Source organism: Mastomys coucha, unplaced genomic scaffold, assembly GCF_008632895.1.
Source record: "Mastomys coucha isolate ucsf_1 unplaced genomic scaffold, UCSF_Mcou_1 pScaffold22, whole genome shotgun sequence".
In the NCBI taxonomy this organism is placed as follows: domain Eukaryota; kingdom Metazoa; phylum Chordata; class Mammalia; order Rodentia; family Muridae; genus Mastomys; species Mastomys coucha.
The window spans coordinates 166,069,223-166,086,003 of record NW_022196905.1 but is presented as its reverse complement, the minus strand read 5'-3'; the positions used below and the strand labels follow the sequence as shown (position 1 = coordinate 166,086,003).

Here is a 16,781-nt window from a genome sequence, read left to right as displayed (position 1 = left end):
ATCTGTAGATTGCCTTCGGTAAGATGGCCATCTTTACTATATTAATCCTGCCAATCCATGAGCATGGGCCTACCAGACTTTTAAAATTGAATATTTTGCTGCTATCAGTATATATAGTCATGTCATCTATGATTAGTAGCCATTTGCCTTCTTTTCCAATTTTGATGATCTGTTTACTTTTTTCTCTCTAATTTGATCTCTTTGACCAGGACTTCAAATACTTAATAAAAATTACAACAAAAGTGGCCATCTTCATCTTGTTCCAGACCTTAGAGAGAAAGCTTTAAAGGTTTCCACAGTTAGTACAGTGCACTCGGTTGGATTATTATACATGCTCCTATGTATACAGTGCACTCGGCTGGATTATTATAAATGCCCCTATGTGTACAGTGCACTCAGTTGGATTATTATAAATGCCCCTATGTGTACAGTGCACTCAGCTGGATTATTATAAATGCCCCTATGTGTACAGTGCACTCAGTTGGATTATTATAAATGCCCCTATGTGTACAGTGCACTCAGTTGGATTATTATAAATGCCCCTATGTATACAGTACACTCAGTTGGATTATTATACATGCCCCTATGTATACAGTGCACTCAGCCGGATTATTACGTATGCCCCGATGTCTGCCCTCATTATGTTGATGCAGGTTTTTTTCTCTATGTCTGTTCTGTTTGTCCTGAAGGATACTGACTTTTGCCACATACCTTTTCTATACTTATTGATGTGATGAAGTATTTTTATGTTATTGTGCCTTGTTACATTATTTATTTATGTAGATTGACTTATTCTTGCATTCACTGGGCTAAGTCACATCTGATTATAATGAATAATCTTCTTTACTGAGTGGTTGGGTGTGTCTCACCAGCATATTTTAGGATCTTTGCGCATATGTCCATTCAAAGTTTTGGCGGGCAGTACTCTATGCCTGTCTGTTTCTCACTCTCTCTGCTCTGGTTTGGTATTTGTGGTTACTCTCCATTTGACAATGTCTTTGGAAACATTCACCCTTTTTCAGTTTTTGTATAATTTAAGAAGAGTTTATATTGATGTTGCAGATCTGTGAAGCATTTGGTCTGGGACTTTTTTTTTTTAAGGGAAGAACATTATAATTTGGAAATGAAGTATTCACCAGAGGGATCCTGAGGAAAAATAATAAGCCATTCTTCCCTCTAAGATTTCCTAGCTATTTGTCACATCAAGGGAAAAATCTAACTATTACAAACACTTTTTTTTTTTTGGTTTTTTTTTTTTTTTTTTCGAGACAGGGTTTCTCTGTATAGCCCTAGCTGTCCTGGAACTCACTCTGTAGACCAGGCTGGCCTCGAACTCAGAAATCCGCCTGCCTCTGCCTCCCAAGTGCTGGGATTAAAGGCGTGCGCCACCACCGCCCGGCTTACAAACACTTTTTAATATTTTGTTTTATTGTGTGTATGTGCATGGGTATGTGTGTGTGTGTTTAAAGACATGTGTGCCCTGCCACACATGTGGAGAGCTCCTTCGAGGAGTTGGTTCTGTCCTTCTGCCCTTATGTGGGTTCCAAAGATTGAGCTTGGATGGTCAGGCCCACACAGCCAGCGCTTTGCCCACTGAGTCTTCTCTCCCTGCATTCTAGTCCTGAACCAGCTTGTTGTTGTTAGTCCATTCAGGATCTGATTTCGTCACAATTTACTCTTGGTAAGGTGCACACATGTAGGAATCTGGAAATTTCTCATGTTATTAAATTAAGTAGCATATCATTCCTGATCACCTGTAACAATCTGCATGTCATCCAGTCATCCACTCCACCTGATTCTACTGGACTGAGGACATCTTTGTTGTTCCTTCTGAAGTGCTGGAGACCCGGCCCAGGGCTCCTGCATAGCAGGCGTTCATCGTCTCTCGGTCAGCCACACCCTAGCTACTATTTCATTTCAATATCCTTCTTTTGCTTGGCCCAGATATAGGTTTGTCATGTTGGGGACTAGAAAGCAACCAAGCAACAGTGATAAATAACTTGAACACCAAGAAATTTGAACCAAACCATACCACAACAGTGACTTAGGCTCTGTGAAGTGGGGCGTAATGACAGCCAAAACTAAAAGTAAACCTGGCACACTTGTGGCTTGGGCTCCAGGATTTGGCAAGCAGTTGAGCAGGGACTCCACTGCCCAGGAAAGAGGGTGGCCCCAGCTGCTCCAAGCTCTGGACAGTGGGTGCCAAACTCAAGAAGTGGGACACTCTTTTGGTCTTCTTGTGGGACAGATGTTATGACAGTTCAGGCATTTCAAAATCCTTTGGTAAGGGTATGCTTAGCTTTGTGAGAAATTACCAAACCAGAGCCAGTGGGATGGTAGTACATTTTAATGAAAATGCCACTTATATTCTAAGAGACTAGAACTTTTGATGGACTTGAAACCTGAGTTAGTCATACACCCTGAAGTCAATTTATTACCCTGATATCCTACTGTACACCCAGCCTGTTTGTTTCTCCTGCTTTTAAGAGAACAAAGTAACAGTTAACCTTACTTGCCTTGGATTTCCCACGAAATCAGCTTTTACGGCCTAAATTAATGCGTAGCTTTAATCTTTCTCATGTCCTTGACTCAGAGCAATGTGTGTCTGTGTGCATATTCACGTGTGTGTGTACATGTGTGTGCATGCATGCTTGCATGCATATGCATGCATGCATGTGTGTGTGATGAGTGCATATGTGTGAGTGGGGTGCATGTGTGTGTGATGAGTGCATATGTGTGAGTGGGGTGTGTGTGTGTGTGCATTTATGTGTCATGTGTGCATGCATGCGTGTGTGTGCGTGTGCGTGTGCGTGTGTGTGTGTGTGTGTGTGTGTGTGTGTGTGTGTGTGTGTGTGTACAGTCAGCAGGTCTAAAGTAAACTTAAACCACAACCATCCACCATGACTGCTGCTTGGTAGTGGTGTGTTTGCAGTTCTGTTTGTCATCTGAGTCAGCTAGGGTGGGTCAGAGTCAGTAACTTAATCCCTTGTGAAAGTCTGTTAAATATTTCTGTAATACATCCCACATTCCTCCCCACACTGTGCTTTCTGTGTTGTTTAACAAATGTTATTTCCAACATTAACGAATGACTTTTGTTGTCTGAGGTCACTTTTGTCAGAAAATGATGATCAAAACACACATGCATTCAAAAGCATTCTTCCCTGGGTCAGGGAAATAATACTTCAATAAAACACTCCCACACCTAAGGCTCAGTAAACACTTCAGGAGAGGGAACAGAGAGGTTGTAAGAGCCTGCGGATCAGGGACTTGGGGGACTCTCAAGTGATAGATTATTGCCTAGCATATTAAATGATGTATTTTTAACTCAGCTTTGACAGCTAGCAAAAATACCAGTCTCTTCCAACATAAGAAATATTTTCACAAAATGTATCAGTGCAGTCTTGTTTCTTCATCTACTCCAGAACATGGGGTTGGTCTGATGTAGAGCTTTGCATCTATGGTAATGGAGCACAGGCATCAGCTTTACCCAAAGTCTAGGTCACAAGCAGGTCTACATCTGTGTGTCCTCGAACTTCTGGGTGTCTACTACAAAGTTCACAGGTTCTGGTAGTTCAGCTTATAACGAAACGTGGAGAGTTGTTGGTTTGGTGTCTGTCGGCATTGGATGTAAACATTGACTCTACAGTCGTTCCTGGTTTTGTGTAACGTGGAGGAGGAGGATGAATATTATTGTTAACTCAGTTCCTGATATGGAAGCTCCACCCCTGGGCTGTAGTATTGCTCATGGCTGCTTGATGGTGTAGTCTCTAGGCTTTTCCCCCCTTGTAGCTTAACATATTGAGTTACCCATATTATATGTATAATATAACATGCATGTATTTATAAATCATTTATTAGTTTGTTATATTTGGTATGTAACAAGCTCTCATTCATGCCTTATTTTTATTAGAAATGTATTTTTTAGCCAAAAGAAATTAATAGAATATTAATAATGCTAAAGTTATATTTTAAAAATATATTCCTTTGCAAACATTTCACTGTACACACTAAATCACACTCTTCAGAAATCAACTAAGTCTAAAATCTTACTAATTAATGCAATAGGTCCTCAATGACATATTTATTTTTAATGTTATTTTTAATGAGATATTTTTAAATTAGCAAATGAGAAATCCAGTCTTACGGGGCAGTCATCCTGTTTCCTAAATCATTTGTCAATGTCCTCTGTTGTAGGTGACTTACGTCATCACCGTTGACGGGAAAAGCTACTCTCTGCATCTCAGAAACTAGTAAGATGTATCTTCTCTTTCTGCAAAAGTAAAAATTCTGTCTCCAGTTTTTATTCTTTTAAAGTTTACATGTAATATTTAAACTCAGTAGTGCCATATAACAGTCAGTCAACTTTTCAATTTAGGACCCATTTGATCCTGAATATTGGGTCTGTGAGGCCTTGGCATTTAAATTTTCAGAGTTGTATTTTTAAACTGGGAAATCTTCAATCATGTATTCCCTCATACCCATGCACGGTAAGTTGCATCAATTTCTGAAATCAAATACGGTGAGAATCTCCCCCTTTGTAGGTTCTTCTTTGCCTCTTTGATCTGAGAATGTGAAATCAACCTTATTTCTAATGTGTATTCAGCTAGCTCATGTTGCAAACTCAGTCTGTAGCTGTAAGTGGACTTACTGTGGTGGCTTGTAATTTATATCCATAAGTGATTCCATTGCAATCGATGCCACATCCACTCACTACTTACTTCATAATCAAACATTTGCTACAATTCCTGTTGGGAACTTGCTCAAAGTGAGCCTCTGATGCTAGGCCCAAACCCGCATTTCTCGTAACTCTGTTAGTAAATGGTAAGTCATTTCCTCCCATTTAAAAAAGAGACAGGAAGAAAAAGAAAGAGATGAGAAGAGAAGAGAAGAGAAGAGAAGAGAAGAGAAGAGAAGAGAAGAGAAGAGAAGAGAAGAGAAGAGAAGGAAAATACTCCCTGTGCTCATTGGTGGCTTCTCTCTCGCTCCTGCCTTCCCCTGGGTACAGTGGGTGATTCAATCTCATATGTTTACCCTTAAAGGTAAGTCTTGAATCTTCATTCAAGACTCCATCAGGGAGGGCCTGAGTGACAGTATTAACCTTTTAACTGGCCTTGGCCTCTGTGAATTTGCCATGTAGAGCACTGAGTTTTGCTCTTTGAACTGGCTGGTTTTATGCATCAACTTGACACAAGCTGGAGTTATCACAGAAAAAGGAGCCTCCCTTGAAGAAATGCCTCCATGAGATACAGCCCTTGGTTGGTTGTCCTGGATTCTATAAAAAAAGCAAGTTGAACAAGCTAGGAGAAGCAAGCCAATAAGTAACATCCCTCCATGGCCTCTGCATCAGCTCCTGCTTCCTGACTGCTTGAGTTCCAGTCCTGACTTCCTTTGGTGATGAACAGCAATGTGGAAGTATAAGCTGAATAAACCCTTTCTTCTCCAACTTGCTTCTTGATCATGATGTTTGTGTGGGAATAGAAACCCTGAGTAAGAGAACTCTCTTAAAATGCTGGTCTACTACTATCTTCATCTGTTCCAGCCTCCACTGGTTTTCCCCATTGGTGACATCATCTCAATGTCTTTTCTATTGCTCCACACTCTATTCTAGGCACAGAACACATTGCTGCTTTTTGTATATGCAAACACATTTCTGGCCCATGATTCTTTCTTTTTACCCAACCCTGTCTAAATGTCCATATGGCTTGTTTTTTGTGTCTAGTAGTCATCTATTTCATGAGCCTGGTCGTGTCTTCCTATATACTCTTGTGTGACTGCCACAATCTAATACCCAGGCCCTGTTGATTGTCACTTGACAATCTGTGACTCTGACTGACCGGAGACTTTTCCCCAGTGCTATATTCTAGGACTCAGATGAGGACCTATCAAGTGATAGATGTTGTAGTATGTGTTTGTTCAATGGAGCCATATACAGAAATCCCTGATAGCTCTGTCCCAGAGACTTTTCTATCATTTAATTCTCCTGATTCTGACCATATTACCAGTTGTTTTTAAAAACAGTATCAAGAATGATGACACACTAAATCTATTTTAATTAAATTATGTTATTATATGAATCTATTGTACTTAGCATTATTTTATGAATGTATATATTAATATTAAGTCATGGCTCAAATTCTGTTTATTCATTTACTTCTAGCTCATTTTTATCCCAGAACTTTTTGGTTTACACATATAATGAAACTGGATCTTTGTATTCTGACTCTTCACAGTTTTTGGTAAGAATCAGATGTATTCCATATTCATTATCTTTTTTATTGTTGAAGGAGATATACAATATAATGAGAATACTTCTGTCTTAGCTAGAGTTTTATTGCTGTGAACAGACACCATGACCAAGGCATCTCTTATAAGGACATTTAATTGGGGCTGGCTTACAGGTTTCAGAGGTTCAGTCCATTATCATCAAGGTGGGAGCACGGCAGTGCCCAGGCAGACATGGTTCAGGAGGAGTTGAGAGTTCTACATCTTCATCTGAAGGTTGCTAGCAGAATAAATGACTTCCAGGCAGCTAGGATGAGGGTCTTAAAGCCATAATGACACACCTACTCCAACAAGGCCACACCTACTCCAGCAAGGCCACACATTCAATAGTGTCACTCCCTGGGCCAAGCATATTCAAACCATCACAACTTGTCCCTTTAAGTCATAGTCATCTGTTTTGATTACTGAGACTAAGTTCAGGGCTTTGCATGTGCTAAGAAAGGCCTATCTTGGTGCTACTTCTCAGGCCCTATGTTGACACTAATTCAAATGCTTTCCTCCTTGGAACTCTGACCTGTTCTACGAATGACCTATACATGGAAATGTCACAGGGAAGAGACAGAAACATGGAGAAAACACACATGTGCCAAGTAAAGAGAGTGCCCAAAATCTTATTTCCTGAGACTTTGCATTAATCATGATTAATCTATGATTTGATATCAAATTCATTGCTATCATGAACCTTCTGAAATATTTTACAACAGTTTTTTCTTTTGTGTCCTTATCTGGTGACTTCTTTTTCAGGCTCATTGCCATTACCGAGGATATGTTGATGAAGTCCCAAATTCCATTGTGACACTCAGCATCTGCTCTGGCCTCAGGTAGTGTCATCCCAGAGAGTGTTTATACATGAATACACTGGGATTTGCTTTAGAGTTAAAAACTCGATGGGTGGACAGAAGTCGAGAGAAACCTCCAATGGAGCCCTGAGCGTTTCTTCTCCAACAGTCTTATATTCATATTGACACCTGAACATAAGTTGTCACTCAGATTAACTCAAATTAGCCCAGCTGAGGGCACCCTGATGGGGGGTGTTTCCCAGATGCTGGACAGGAAGGGATGGCTTGAGAAATGGAAACATTAGAACATCTTAAAGGCCATCATTTTATCTTGTGTCATTATCTCAGCTGTGACAAAAATGACCTTAATTGGTTATTTAAATCTAATAGGCCCATACAATATGGTATGAGTTTATAGTGCCATGCATGAGACAGCTAATAAGTGGTCAAGCGATTTCACAGAAATAAGTAATTTCATCATTCCTGTGGGAAACACAAAAAAAGTTTGTCAAGAAAAGATGACTCAAGAACAAAGAGGATATTCTGCATGGCCCCCTTTCCATGTCGGTGCTTTTCGAGAAGTCTTTTCTGTATTCCATTTTTCCTTAATTTTACCTTGTACCCACAGGAACATTCTTCTTAGAATTTGTTATCAATTTCTAGGTCTTTGTCTTCCTTAGTATATGGTTTTTATTATATCTATAATAGGTGTTAGCCGTATGGTCTCAATCAGTCTCATGTTGGCATTTCCGTACAGCTATACAGCATGGCTAGAGAGTTTCTGCTCCCCAACTCTCTGCTCTTACACAGCATAGTTTGAGAGTTTCTGCTCTCCAACTCCCTACTCTTACACTCTCTCCTCTTCCCTGTAGCTATTTCCCTTGTAGTCTTCCTGATGTCAGCCACCCTTAAACAATGTTTTCTAGCCCATATTGAAAAAAAAATAGATGCTGTCTTTCTGTATATACCATGGTTGGCTCTTATGAGTTATGTAGTTGGCATGATTTTTCAGTGGTCACATACTACTCATCTGTGTCTAGGCCTCCTATTTCCTTTGTGTGGTCATCTGTTCCACTTAGGTTGATTCCATTCTTTGGTTGGCGTGAGTCATGCTGCAGTGAACTCAGGGCTAAGCTTCCTTGACATCCCTTCACTTTGCTTCCCTCTGCATGCTCTGCTTTGGTTACGGCACACTGTCCTCGAACTTGTGAGTTGAAAACCTGGTCTCAGGTAGTGTCACAATGAAGAAAATATTGGACCATGAGGACACTAACATTGCTGATGGATTGATCCCTCATGAGTTCACAGTGGAATGGCTTATGAAGTAGAAGAGCTTAGGCAGACGAATTGGGTCACCGAACTGTGTCTTTGAGATGTCTGTTTTGTTCTCCTTCCCCCGACCCCCTCGCTTCCTGCCTGACATGAGGTGAGCAGCTGTTCTTTTATGCTTCCTTGAGCCATGAAGTTCTGCCTGGTCACAGGCTCAGAAACAAGGCCAAGTGCTCATGAGATGGTGTCTCTGAAATCATGAGAAAGATATAAATCTTTCCTGTTCAAGGCTTCTCTGGTGCTCTGGGTTGTAATGGTGGAAAGCCGCTGAGCATAGTGCATACCCAGGAATGGAGTAGTTGAGCCCTTTGCTGCTGCTTTTCTGAGGCAGTCCTATACTGTCCCCATAGTGACTATAGCAATGACATCTTCACCAGCAATGTGTAAAGCCCCCTTCCGGCCCCACTGCCTGCATTTGCTGTTTTTGATTTTGGTTTGTCTCTTACTAGGATTGCTATCCTTGTCTCTCTGCATTAACCCTTTACAGATTCATTTTTACTTGTCTGATCTGAGAATGCAAAGCCAAACAGGGAAAAAATGCATAAGATCATTTGCTTTGCTGTGGTTTTTCGTGTCTTACATTTCAGGTGATAGCTTTGAGGGGGCTCCTGCATGGTTTTGATAATTTGCCTTTCTAAATTCAGGGGATTCCTGCAGTTGGAAAATATCAGCTATGGAATTGAACCACTGGAGTCTTCAGCAAGATTTGAGCACATAGTTTATCAAGTGAAGAACAACAACTCAATACTAGCAGAAAATTACAGCCATATTTGGCAGACAGGCCAGCTTGATAAAGGCCATTTCAATGAGCAGGTAACCATAAGGGTTCTGGTGGTAAGGGACACTGACAAATCACTCCCATCCTTTGTCAGTCATCTGATAGGTGGGAATAATGCATTTCACAGCTGTTTGTTCTACACCCTGATATAGAGCATTTAAATTTCACATAACTTGGAAGATTACTGAGTATTATACTTGAAGTCTATTACTTTCACAGTGTATTTATAACATTTTCATGTAGATATTTTTCAGAGGAAACATTTGTTATTGGAAATCATTAAACAATGCAGGAAGACTAGCCATTACTTTCAGTAGCCCACTGAAAGTGCTTTCAATGTCTCATATGTAGCTTTACATACTAGCTGAACATATTTTCTAAGATAGGCAGTTGTTTCTGTATTACTGCAGATAGAAATACTAGTAAGCCTTAACATCAATTAAACTGTAATTTTAAGAGGATTCACTAATAAGCCTACCCAGGAAAGACTAAGTTACATAAAACTGAGAAATTTAGTTGAGAGGGTCTGCCTTATTTATCGCCCAAACATGACTCTAAGACAAGTACCCACTGAACAATTTCCCCTGGACAATATCCAGAAATAGAGAGTAGAGATATACTTCTGACTTAGAGAGTAGATATATCCCTCTGACTAATCAGAACTGAAGTTGTGCCATTCGAAACTTGCTCATTAGGGCTGCTTGCCCCTTAAAAGTTTCATTTTCTCATCAGCAGAAACAGAAGTTTATCAAATTGTCTTGAGAGTGGCCTTGGCTATAAGCTAACTTCTCCGAGAACAGAGAATCGTTTGTGTGTGTTTGCCCTAAGAATTCACTTATTCACTCTTATTAAAGTTTGATATACGCCAGGTCATTTCCTTGAATCTCCTCACCTGTCATCATACTGGATTCCCTAGAAGATTGTGCGATACTTGTACATCCCATGGTGAAATCACACTTAGGGAATATCAGACTGACATGAAACTCCACCACACTCCTGTGAACAGCAGGGGGAGCATAGAAACATTGTCCGCACAAACTACGAAGTGTTTAAGAAAGAAATATGTAAATGGAGAATATAATATTCATTTATGGGACTGTAAGATTTGGCTTAGGAAAGGCAACATTTTTTCTGAAAGTGACATATGAGTTTCACATAACTTTAAAAAAAAACCAGCATTAAGATAGGTAGATACATAGATACTATATATCAATATATGATAGTATGTGTTTGCATGCTCTATTTTGGAAATAAAATGAGCCTCAGATGAAATTTCATCCCATAAACAACCATGAGTGTACCATTATTGGAAATGATTTAGAAGCTAAGGGACAAATCTAAGGCGCAGCCCACGTGGAAAGAGAAGACCAACTGGCCTCTCTTAAGATCACAGTGTTCTCATCTGCAGACTGTGTGACACAAATGAATGTGATGCAGACTGGTTCTCGACTAGTAGCTTTCCTGCAGGCTTTTAATTTTTATGGATTTCCATCATTCTCTCCCTACCAATCCTCCTCTCTCTCTAATTCCTCTTATTCTTTAAACTTGTGGCTTCTTATTCTTTAATTGTGAATGTCTCACACTCACATGTGCACTTGTGTACAAACACAAGTACACACACGGGGGAGGAGGGGGGAGGGAGGAGAGGGAGAGAGAAAAAGAGAGAGGAGAGGGAGAGGGAGAGAGGAGAGAATTTTGTAAACACAGCTCACTGAGATCATTCACGGTTGCACATGCGTTTAGAGCAGACCTCTCGAGACTGGCTAGCTTATCAGGTGCTCCCAGCACCCACCAATGTCTGGAATTGTCCTTGTAAGGGCGAAGACTTCACAGGGAACCTCTCACGTCAAGGATACTTCAAAGCAAAAATAACATTCTGCAATAGTTTTGGATGTTTAGGTCTTGATGGTGGTTTTATGTGTATCTGTCCTGATTTCTTTGTATGCTTTAAGAAGCTCAGTACACAATAATAATCAGTTAATATGTTTTGATTGTTTTCCAGGATAAAAATCATTCGCAACTGTTACCTCAAAGTCTAAAATTGCATATTATAGTGGGGAAATTTTTGGTAAGTCTGTCTCCCTCCTTGCCTCTGTCCTGTCTCCTCCTCTCTCACATCCTCTCTTCTGCCCTTTACCATCCTATTTCCCATCAAGCTCCTCTCTCCTCCTGCCCTCCTCCATTTCTGCTTTCTTCCCTTCCTTAACAACAAAAATTAGAGACAGAAGTTATTGGGTTTTTTTGAGCTCATAGGTGTATTTGTTTATTTGTGTGTTTCATTATCTTTTGTAAGCCTGTTCACCCAATGTTATCTGCTTTGTAAAGTTCAATTTTGAAAAGACGACTAAAGAGTAAAAGAGTTATGGAGAGTTGCACAGTGGTATAGTGGGAGTTAAAATAAAGTGTTCATAAGTACAGTGTTCATAGCAAAGGTTTTTAGGGTAGACAGTGAAGGATTTGGCAGACTCACACAGCTGTAGGAGCCCAAGTCTGGAGACTCTGAAGTATGCTACTCGTGGGTTGATGCACCTGAAAGAGAAGTGAGCACTATCCTAGGATGGTGGCTGTGTGGGGAGGGTCCAACGCAGTAGCTGGATCTCAGCCTGAGGCAGGGGCTTGTGTCTCAGCTCATATGTAGATGGGGTTGGCCAAAGAAGGTTTGCAGCATGGAATCAGTTAAGACCATGGATTCAGTAATGGGGACAGAGGTTTAAGTGGTCAAAGAGATGGGCTTGTAGGGCAGAGGAGGGGATGATGGGAGAGATAACCGAGGTGTTTGAAGATCCCATATGGAAACATACGACTTTACCAGTGACTCACATCTCTCAAAGAGTAAGAACTGGGGAAATGTTGGCCAGCAAAATCCCTCATGTAAGCAACAATATAGAAAATTCAAGGCTGATATTGCAGAGTAAATTGAGAATAAAGCCATGGAAACCATGAAAGGAGCTGTTGGCTAGTTGTCTGGGCTTTCTGAGGAGCATCAATAAACTTGGTACAAATGGAGTTTGAGAAGCAATGCTTAGAAATCCCTACCTAGTACTTTGTATAGAAGTTTACAGCCTACGTAGAGTGAAGTAGGGAATACTTCACTCTGGCTTTTACACACATAGATATCAAAACACGAATGTACATGTAGACACCAAATCAATGTGTACCCCAGCTTTTGTGCTCATTTATATTTTTATTCATTAATTAATGTTGTAAGGTTATGGACACTGTGAGCATGGAACATAGGTCATAAACTATATAGGATCTATTCTTTTGCACAGCACAGTGGTTTTGAAGATTAATTTACAGTTTTCCTTTTTATACTAAGCTTGAGGCTATAGAGAATAAAGTTGCCATTAATATTCTTGTACATGAATTTTGATAGACAGAGCTAGTTCCAGGAAAGCCAAGGCAGTACAAAGAGAAATCCTGTCTCAAATAAAATAAATAAATGAGTGAATAAATGAATGAATGAATAAGTAAATAAATTAGCATGAAGAAATACTCGATAAACCCTATGCTTGCCTTGTATTGCCAAAATAATTTAGCGGTTCAAAATTTACTTAAAAAATTACTCTTAAAAGTTAAATTTGTTTTTCAGTTTGATTACATGGGATCTGACGCTGTGGCCATCACACAGAAGATTTTCCAGATTATTGGACTTGTTAACGCTGTAAGTTTTTAATTTTCAGAACTCTAATTTCATAAAAAATTAACTATAAAAGTATGGAAAATTAATGACTTGAGTATATTTTATTAGCTTACTATTCTGAGCACTCTGGTGGACTTTTTCTGTATTTCTGACATGTAATAGTTGAAGTTTTTGAAACATACACTGTAATTCTATTCTTAGATGTTCACTCAGCTGAAATTGAGCATTGTGTTAGCCTCCTTGGAACTGTGGTCAGATAAAAATCAAATTTCTACTGACGGAAATGCTACTGATATTTTACAAAGGCTTTTGGGCTGGAAACGAGACTATCTCACCCTACAGTCCAACGAAATAACACACCTACTCATGTAAGTAGACAGAGTTGTGCATGATAAAGATTAATAATTCTTCAGTTTTCTGTAGGATACTTTAAAATTTTATCTATCTATTTATTTATGGGTTTTTTTGTTTTTTTTTGTTTGTTTTTGTTTTTTGTTTTTAGAGATAGGGTTTCTCTGTATAGCCCTGGCTGTCCTGGAACTCACTCTGTAGACCAGGCTGGCCTCGAACTCAGAAATCCGCCTGCCTTTGCCTCCCAAGTACTGGGATTAAAGGCGTGCGCCACCACTGCCCGGCTACTTATGTATTTATTTATTTATTTATTTATTTATTTATTTGAGACAGGATTTCTCTTTGTATAGCTCTGGCTTTCCTATATCTATATAAGTATATAGATATAAATAGATATGTGTGTGTTGAAATATATATATATAATAAGGTATATATGTATGCTATAAAGGTGATACTTTAAAAATAAAGAATGATGGTCAATTTTATATTGGCATATTTTCATATTTAAAGTAGAATTTGTGTGAGCAAATCCTGGATTCCACGAGGTTGTATGATATCAGCTTTTCTGCAAACTATATCATCTAATCTAATTAATAATATAAAATTATTTGTTTAATGTTGCCCACATAGATTAATATACTTCATGTCTACTTTTTCACAGGAATAGATTTATATCAGTTTCCTTGTGATAATTTAGTATCAAATTTGCTTCTTCTACAGTCAAAAGTTCTTTTCTTTACTTTTCAACTTTTAGTGACCTAAGGAGTTACTGCACAAGAAGGGAGACTTGGCAGCACTTCAGATAATAAACTAATATCAAATCTGGGGACTAGCTGAAGAAAACAAGTTGATATCAAGTGAATATTTCCAATAATCTGGATGTTTTGCACACTTTGATTAGATATCCAGATTGGAACTTGTTGTGTTTCTCGAGTAATCTTTTAAGTTCACGAGGAGGCAAATGCATGCTTATATAGTATTTTGCATAACTACATGAATACAAAGTCAACCTGTCATGGTGTAGTTACAGGAAACACCCGAAATACATCGGAGCGGCATCACCGGGTGAAATATGCAGTGAAAGTGTTGCGGGTGTTGGTATGGTACGTGGTTTTCATTCTTGACTATAGCACTACTTTTCAACAACCTTATACTAGGTACGTGTTTATGGAGTGGCCAAATGGCTCAAAGAATTTGGTATTTTCTCTCTCTCTCTCTCTCTCTCTCTCTCTCTCTCTCTCTCTCTCTCTCTCTCTCTCTCTCTCACACACACACACACACACACACACACACCATTCTCTTGGGACAAAGTTGTTCACATTTAAAAATGTCCCATTGCATTACAAATTTCAAGCATAATTAGCATAATATAAAGCCTCCACCATCTTTTCACTAACTGATTGTGACAGTTACTAACGTTTCTTTGGATTTTTAAGTAACTGAAGCATTAGCCCAAAAGTCAAGATGCTTCCATGTGTCCAAGTTTATTTAGCAAGTAGGAAAAGCCGTCAGCTTGCGTTGGCCAATTTCACAACGCTTCACGTTATTTTCAAAATTCTCATTCTCTCATGAGCCAAATAATGAACTAATATTAACTTGCTTTGATGGCACAAAAGGTGGCTCGTTCCCGATTTAAATCACATCACACTGGTTTATCCAAAGTATGGCTGCCTTCCTACGTGTTTGAGAAAGACTTCTTTCTCTACTCTAGAGACATTCTGGGGAGTGTGTCATCTTTTCTGCCGCTGCACATGATGCAGGCTGCACAGCTGTGATGTGACAGTACTCGCTTTGTCTCCTTGGGAGCATGTGCCTTTCTGATTCACATTTCACTGAGTCTCTGCAACCTACTGAAAGAAAGAAAGCCAACCCTCACGAGAGCTGTGTGATTCCCACACACAGGCATCTGGTTCTTCTAAACATTCAGTTAATTGTGTGTGTGTGAGGGTGGGTAGGTGGGTGGGATACCTTGAAATGTACTAGTCTCCAGTTGCCTTAGCTTTCCCTTGGGAATTGAAAGCCATACTTTTCTCCCTCACCTGTCTGTTGCTTGCTGTGTCCCCTACAGCAGCAGTTCTCAACCTGTGTGTCCTGATCCCTCTGGGGGGTAGGGGGATGTCCATTGTCAATGATCCTTTCACAGCGTCACCTAAGATCATTGGAAAACACAGAGTTTTACATTATGATTCATAAATGTAGCAGCAAAAATAACTTTACGGTGAGGGTCCTACAACGTGAGGAGCTGTACTAAAGGGCCGCAGCATTAGGGACAATGCTCTGTACAAATATTTAAAGACTTCGTGTCCTCACATGCCCTCCCTCATCCCCCGACATGCTGGATAGACAGACACCTTTTCTATGTGGATTCGAATGAGTGGCTGACCTAATGAATTGTACTATATTTATTGTCCTTTCATTTTTTTGTTTTTATGTTTCACTCTAATCTTTGTTAATTATATCAAAACAATCAAAGTCTTTTCTGTAATCTCAGTGTTCTGTTTCATTCCGCAGTGTCTCTGCTCACTTCTTTTTGCCTCAGTCCCTCACCCACACTCTCTCAGATCCAGAACCTTCTCAGCCCCTGCTCAGACACCTCATGGGAACTGTTTTCCCTCCCTCCAGCTTGTGTGTGTCAGTACAGATGACTGGAAGGTCTTCCCGGTCCCTACCTCAGACCCCAAGCCTGTGAACCTTTGCTCCGCCCCCTTCTGCCCCAGTGCAGGCTGAAGGCATCCATATTAACCAATCAGCAGTACCTTAAGGGGCAAGGTTTACATAGCATCATTTGGTATATATGAGGATCTCCTTGTGTGTATGTATGTGTATGTGGGGGGGGGCAACCAGAGCTCAGGGCTGGTATTTAATATTTGATACATAGCAGCACCAGACCTACCCCCTAGATCTAAGTCCTGATAAGAGTCCTTCACTCATGTGGTGATGTTCCTGGATCGAGAAGTAACTTGCTTTTCTTTGTTAAAAAATTGTTTTTGAAAAAACAAAAACAAAAATGGTGGTAATTCTTTGACAATTTTATATAGTTTTTAAAATCATGCTCATCCCCTCAGTGCCTCTCCCGTTGCTTGCCCTCACCTCCTTTTTCAAACCCATCAAGTCCAGCTTGTACTGGCAGACTACTGCTAGGTACAGGGATCTCACACCATTAGAAAATGACTTTCCCTCTCCCAGCAGCCCCCAAATGCCAATGCTGACAGCTCCTCACCTAGAGGGTGGGACCTCATCATCTCCTCTCCTCCTCCTATGCTAGGATTTTTGTCTGGGTTGGGTTTGTGCAGGTCTGTGCACGTCGCCATAGTTGCTATGAGTTATATATACATCTGTCTGCCTTGCTACATCTGAAACACAGTTTCCTTGAAGCCATCTACTACCCCTGATTCTACATCATTTTGCCCACCCTCCCACATAGATCCTTGAACTTTAGAGGGAGGAGTAGGATGCAGATGCAGAGTCCCGTTTAGGACTGGACATTCCCAAGTGTCTTTTTTTTTTCTTCCTGTGAATAAGTACATCTTCTTCTTTTTATTAGATACTTTCTTTATTTACATTTCAAATGGTATCTCCTTTCCTAGTTTTCCTTCTGGGGGGTGGGGGGAACAACCTG

General features: G+C 40.0%; 1 protein-coding gene across 3 annotated transcripts in view; it reads left to right on the top strand.

Moving 5' to 3' along the window:
• Adam18 (ADAM metallopeptidase domain 18) overlaps window positions 1-16,781 on the top strand; it is an 81,839-nt gene that overhangs the window by 26,192 nt on the left and 38,866 nt on the right. For all 3 annotated transcript variants that reach the window (XR_004109811.1, XM_031339319.1, XM_031339318.1), the window contains exons 3-10: window positions 4,195-4,250; window positions 6,158-6,236; window positions 7,027-7,103; window positions 9,035-9,203; window positions 11,171-11,236; window positions 12,761-12,832; window positions 13,013-13,179; window positions 14,187-14,265. Coding sequence is in view for 2 of the 3 variants with exons in the window: in XM_031339319.1 (XP_031195179.1) it covers window positions 4,195-4,250; window positions 6,158-6,236; window positions 7,027-7,103; window positions 9,035-9,203; window positions 11,171-11,236; window positions 12,761-12,832; window positions 13,013-13,179; window positions 14,187-14,265 (765 nt within the window). In the remaining variant the exon portion in view is untranslated. The remainder of the gene's footprint in view (window positions 1-4,194; window positions 4,251-6,157; window positions 6,237-7,026; window positions 7,104-9,034; window positions 9,204-11,170; window positions 11,237-12,760; window positions 12,833-13,012; window positions 13,180-14,186; window positions 14,266-16,781) is intronic.